The sequence below is a fragment of the Prinia subflava genome, chromosome 5 (assembly GCF_021018805.1).
Source record: "Prinia subflava isolate CZ2003 ecotype Zambia chromosome 5, Cam_Psub_1.2, whole genome shotgun sequence".
In the NCBI taxonomy this organism is placed as follows: domain Eukaryota; kingdom Metazoa; phylum Chordata; class Aves; order Passeriformes; family Cisticolidae; genus Prinia; species Prinia subflava.
In genome coordinates, this window is record NC_086251.1 from 35,072,355 (window position 1) to 35,078,845 (window position 6,491).

Below are 6,491 nucleotides of genomic sequence, written 5' to 3' on the forward strand. Positions count from 1 at the left end.
AGAAAAACAATGAAATGCATTTATTGATGTATGACAAAGCCCTTCAAGAAACCAGCTCAACAGACAGCTAGTAACTAAAGCCATTCTCGCTTCTAACTCCATTACTCTTTTCTCTTCCATAGCTGAAAAATCAGTATTTCACTTCAACATTATTTCAAGTGTTGATTTTTAAAACGCTTCTTTCATTACTGGATTTTGTTATTTTTAAGAGTTATAAATTAACATGATAAACTCAATTTCTATAAAGAAAATAATAATGGAGAGCCAAGCTTGATATACTACACCTTTCTCCTTCCTAGCAGTTTATAGGAGTAATGATGCTGTAAGATTATTAATTATAATAACCTAATGTGTTACTTACACAAATCAATGTTTTTGAAAGGTCTTTATGAGTCAGAATAAAAGACTTTTCAGAAGGGCACTGGCACAAAGATTAGATAGACTATCTTCCATAACACATGAATGATTAAAAAAAAATCTGATATTTAAACAGAAAACGTCTAAAAATAGAAGTCCCTTGGTAAACGCACAAAATAGCCACACAATACTTCATACACTGCCTTCATGAGATGGGAGAGGAAACCCCCACCTTTTATATTCTCCAAACATTGATATAACTCCTGGCTAGAAATCTGCTATAAGAACAACACATCTAATATATTGCTGAAACCAGTAAAACCTTATCCCCTTTTAATTACGCTTTTATTAATCTCTGCTCTTGATACGACCTAATTTAAATACACCTATGACATCATATTCCAATAAACTGAAAAACACTGACCAAGTCCAAATTCACTCAAGCACCAAGTTCAGACCAGGCAAGATCCTGTTGCAAGATAAACAACATGATGTGATGTAACATAATTTTGTGCATATGTGAGAGACTGGGGCAAGAACACAGAGAGAGGGAGGGAGAGGGAGAGAGAGAGAGAAAGAGAGAGAGAGTACGGCAGCGTTTGCAAGGGGAAAATATACATGGCCTGAGTAGTTTCGAGTCCAGTGCTCACTAAAATGCAGAAGGAGAAACACATAAGCAATGACAGCTTCAGACAACAGAAATAATCTTTCTTCTATTATTCAAAAACCCATAAATTACAATAGCTTCACAGTATAGCCACTTTCTTTATCAAGTTGGCTAAATCTGCATTTATTTTTTTAACCAAAACCTTGTACTCAATACACACTGTACTTTCTATGCAGAAAGATCAGCACCATTTAGTTTAAAACAAGGGTGTATTTTGACATTTTAATTTTAATTTTATTTCTGCTAATCTTGGGGACATGCCTGAACAGAAAAGAATCAGAATATCCAAAGTCAAATTGCAGGAGCCCAGACAACAAGAAAAAGTCAGCGGGTAACCTGAAAAGAGAACAATAAATTGCGTACTCAAAAATAAAATTGCAGTGGACAGTAATGTATTTGTATACTGCTTCCTATCTTGTAAACTAAAATATTCAATGCAAAGTTGGATTTTTTCCTTCAATTTCTTGTAATTAAAGCTGCCATATAATTCTTCAGTAATTATGTCACCTTTTGACGCACAAAAATAATTCCAACAGAAATCAGTCTGCATACTGAAGTCCTATATCACAAAGGGAAAAGAAAAAAACACTATTAGATCATAGGAACTACTCGTAACTTCTGTATTACAAGCACCTTCCTCCTTTCCAAACAGGAACTTACTCACTTTTCTAAAACTTTTCGGAAAAACAACAAACTTTCATAGAAGTTTCAATGAGAAAACATTTCACAGCGAAACATACATTAAACATATTTGTAGTCACAAGCATCAGAGGTAAGGACCAAGCAACATCTATTAGGAAAACAGTAACTTTTTAAAAAACTTCATAAGAAAAATAAACCATAACTTTATCCTAGCTCTTTCACAAGGTTTGTATTCCCTAATGTTATACGAGCAAGAGAGTCTGGAAGGAACCCAAAAGCCATCAGCTCAAGGAATGACAGGACCTCTGAAAATTCCATGGGCTGGTGGTCAGACGCAAACAGAAATACTAACAAGAGCTGGCCACGCTGGAATCCATTTCCCATCCCTGTTCCACGCTTTAGCAGGTATCAGTCACCAGCTTCCTTAAAACACTCACTTTGCACAGGACACAGCGTGGCTGCAGATTCAAGGCAGACTGTATAAAGTCAAACTGGAACTTCATTTGCACCTGTTACTGTGAAAATGTTTGAGCGTCCCTGCCCTAGTTATTTATATTATTGCTGCTGATTTTAAGGGAGAAAATGTTCATGTCGCAAACGTTTTTCTCACGTCACTCTAGCTTGCAATTCTTTGTTTTTCAAAGGTTCTTCTGCTACTACTGCTGCATCTTGACAATTTCCAACACAAAGAAAAGGAATTGTGATTTAATCAGAACACAGAGGAACTATACTGGAGCACTGAACAAAAGATCTAATCTTTGGAGCGTCCCTTCCAAGTGAGTGTAAATAAACTGTAGTAAAATGAAAAGGCTCGTAATTTGGTATTTGGAATATTCCTCATAAACACCAATTTTCTGTAACATCCTTGCATATCTGATAACCCCTCATGTATAATGCAGAAAATCTATTTCATTTTCATCTATTGACAGTGAATTTAATTTAGTATTGCAGCTCTTTATCCAGATTATGTTATTAATTCTGCAATCAGGCTCTTTAGAATGCTTTTATTTCCTCCAAGAGTTCTCACAATTCTACATTGATTTTTTTTGATTCTAACATACCTTTCAAAATAAAGGATGATGTTTTTCCTAGCTTTCTAAAAAAAGTAAAAAAGAAAAAAGCTTCAAAAGCAACAAGCACCAGTTCATAAGCTGTGACTTTCAACACGAAAAAAAAAAATCTACATGCAACCCTTCAATCTCTGACTTTTAAGTATTATAAACTACATTCATTAAGGAGACATACAACAGGTGCATTAGAATTTCCACATCAACAATCATATTTGTAGATAGACAAAAATATCTCTGTTAATAATAAGTTATCCACTTCTGCCTGACAGTAAAGTCAGAGGACAGGAAAGCTAAATGCTCCAATGTTAGTGTTCTGTTTACATCCATACCAACTGCCTTTACTATTTTGTAGAAGTCAGTCTTGTTAAAATAGAACAAATGCAAAGCAGCTCTTATTTTCCAAAAGCAAAAAGTCAGCAACAGCTAGTCAACTCAATTCTAAATCACCAGTTATTCTTCAAAACAACAAAATCAAAACATAAAAGTGTCAGCTACGGTATTTTGCATCAGTTTTTAGAAAGTCCTCTAGAGCAAAGTTCAATTACAGAATGCTAATTTATGCATCTTTAGGAAAAAAACTCCAATTATTCAACTGCAGAAGCTAAAATCTTGTCTATCATTATATAAGACTCTCTCTTCAGAAATCTTATAAAGGAGTGCTAATTCAGATACTCATTACTGTTAAATACAAAAAACTTTTCATGTGCATTAATACAGCTAATATAAAATGCTATGGTTTTTTTCACTCAAAGTATTTCAATTGTATAACAGAGTTTTCTTCCACCATCATGATAAACATAATATAAAGAATATCTAAAGAGTAGCACTTGTCCTCTTTACTTCACTCCAGAGCCAATGAACAAAGCAGTGAAGCAGAAAGAAGGTACATAATGGATTTAAAGCAAATGGCCCATTCTTTATGAGGCAGTCTCTCATTTTTACTCATTCTAGCTTAATTGTCATTACAATGTCTGGAAACTTCAAACGAACAATTATCTTTACACCACCTGTCACATTGGTTCCTTAAAGCTAGATTTTTTAAAAATAAAAAATAAAGCTATCAATGCTAATGAAAATAATCTTTTGTAGAAATATTGTAAATGACCTTAAAGTTATTTCAAACAGTTAGTGTCCAGTTCAGTCCATTTCATATGCCAAAACAGACAGAATATTTATATTTACTATTGCACTTTGAAACATACTTTTCTAAGACACAGTGCTTCCTGCTGCACTGGAAGCTTAACCATCAACATATGAAACACACTGACATGTACATACATGCCTGGGAATTTAAAAATAAAGAATTGGCTAATTTGTGCACCTACCTGGATAAAAATCTTTGGATTTAGACAGCTTGATGGTGGCCCCAGTCTCTTTCTGCAACTGAACAATTGTCTGTCCTCCCTTCCCAATTATAGATCCAGCAGCATAACTAGGTATGAGGACCTTTAGAAAATACTGGCCATCCTCTGAAAAATTGAGATATGCATGGTTAATATGGCTTATAACTTGTCATTTTTCCTCCCCAGACCCACAAATAAACAAAAGGTTACATCTTTAAACTCCTCCACTAATTCATGCATTTACAGCTAACCAGTTGCGTCATTACACAAGCCGTGTTTAGATTTTGCCTTTGACAGTTTAAAATTTCTACATTTATTCTAAGCAAAGAACCCACATATGTTCCTTAATTCAGTAAAAAAATGAGAATAATATCGCAATTATATTTCAAAGGTAGATTTTCTTTTTTTATTTTTTGTGATAGGAACCACAGCATGCAGAAATGATCGGACCTTTTAAAAGAAAACTAAAGCCCTGCATGAAAACGTGGTTAGTGACAACTACAACCTTGCTTGGAAATACTGCAAAAGAAATGACAAAACCAGGAAAGAACGAATTGTAAATTCTAACGGGCTATTTGTTTGTCATCAGCAAACACATGAGAACAGCAATTAGCTATTGCTTGCATTCTTCTTAAGTGAGCAAAACGACTACTCTGCTACTAAATAACCCACCCAAAATGTGGGGTTTTATTCCAAGCATTTCAGCCACTGCCAAGAGAACAACTCAACATGGTGAGGATGGAATCACTTGCCTAAGTAATCCTCATGTATTCCTTTAGCACTTCTTAAGCGACAATGATCTCTTTTAAGCTCATTAATTAAAGGACACTAAGAAGAATTTTTCGCAATTGATCAAAAGCCTAAGTCACTTATTTCAAATACACTTAAAAGGTGATGAGATAGACAATGCCAGTCCTCTACCCATCACTAGCACTAAAGCATACCTTCGAAAAGGGAAAAAAATATATCGAATGAATGGAGGGGAGAAAGAGAACAGACTGATTTGGAAACTGCAGAATTTTCAGTACCCCCATGCCACTGCTAAATCCAGCTACACTGAAGTCTAAGGACCTCTCCATAACTGTCTCTGAAGAAGTGCAAGGCAATAGGGTTGGTTCATCACTGCTCTCCCCAGCAATGATGGCAATGTCCCATTGGCACGGATATCAAAATATCACAAAACCTGTTTCGTAAACTTGGTTCTTTGGTTTGTTGTTTTTTTAACCCTAAGCAGAAGAAATGATCTGAGTTCACATTACTTCCCTGAAACTATAAAGGACCTCAGTAAGTGCCTGTCTGTGGCAGTGGTGCCCACCCGTATTACCATAGCTGGGGAACCATGCACTATGTACAGCCAGACCGCTGCTCTCAACATCGGGCAAATAAATTCACCTCTGCCTCGGTGCATTGTTATGACGACTCCAGTGCAAACGGATTAAGGAGATGCTGGTCCCGTTATAACTCATCTCCTCCAGGAACAGCAGGATGTTAACTAGCGAGTCCCCGCAGCCGAGGGGCGACTCCCCCCGCCACCAGCCAGCCCTCGCCCCCGGCTCGGCACGGCAAACACACGCCGCGTACGCGCTGACAATGGAAGTGAGGCCAAGGAGGAGGAAAACGCACGGCAAGGCTGAAATTCAACTTGCGACCCCGAGGATGTGGAAGGAGGGAAGAGCGTTTGCCGTCTCCTTCCAGCTGCCATTTATTGACGCCCATCCTTAAACGGGCGAGGGAGATAGCTGGGCTGCGGGAGCCCCTTGTGCTCCCTCCTCGCCTCCGTAGGGTCACGGCTGTGCAGCCCCAGCGTGGATATTAAATAAAAAGACTGGTAGATGCTGAAAACCGACGCCATTTTGATGAATGATAACATTAGAGAAATGGGAATCTTTGGGCGGGGGGGGTGGGGGGTTGGAAGAGGCAGGCAGGCAGGTAGGGAAGCGGAGAGGTGGGTGGGTTGGGCGGGGGGGTGGGGGTGGGAGGGAGGTGACAGAGGATATACCCACCGCCCGTGTTGGTCCTCTTGGTGCTGCCGGCTTCAGGGGGGGCTTCAAGCGGTCTTTTCCGGGAGTCCGGCGGGTCCAGGTCTATGGGAACCCCGGTGTGGGTCCCGTTCTGCTGGATGGGAGCTGCCGCCATCATGTTTGCTGCTGCTCGGAGGAGAATTGTCTCTTCCCTTCTCTGGTGGGGGGGCAGGGAGGGAAGGGGGGAGGAGGAGGAGGAGGAGGAGGAGAAGGAAGGGGGTGGAGGAGGAGGAGGAGGAGGGGAGGGGGCTCGTCCCGTTCTCTTGTCCTTTTCGAAAATGTAGAGCTAAGACCGGGATTGTCGAGGATGCTGCGCGCCTTGTTTATCTGGCACCCGGGGGGAGGGAAGGGAAAGGAGGGAGGGAAGCGGGCAGGACTGGACTGGAGGAGC

At 39.3% G+C, this 6,491-nt stretch overlaps 1 protein-coding gene across 5 annotated transcripts in view; it reads right to left on the reverse strand.

Moving 5' to 3' along the window:
- Positions 1-6,271, reverse strand: part of NOVA1 (NOVA alternative splicing regulator 1) — a 140,489-nt gene extending 134,218 nt beyond the window's left edge. For 2 of the 5 annotated variants that reach the window (XM_063398846.1, XM_063398844.1), the window contains exon 1: positions 4,062-4,199. Coding sequence is in view for 1 of the 5 variants with exons in the window: in XM_063398843.1 (XP_063254913.1) it covers positions 4,062-4,205; positions 6,083-6,218 (280 nt within the window). In the remaining 4 variants the exon portion in view is untranslated. Of the gene's footprint in view, positions 1-4,061; positions 4,206-6,082 lie in introns of those variants that run through there. The other 3 variants (XM_063398848.1, XM_063398845.1, XM_063398843.1) reach the window with 2 other exon arrangements.
- Between the last annotated feature and the right edge of the window lie 220 nt (positions 6,272-6,491).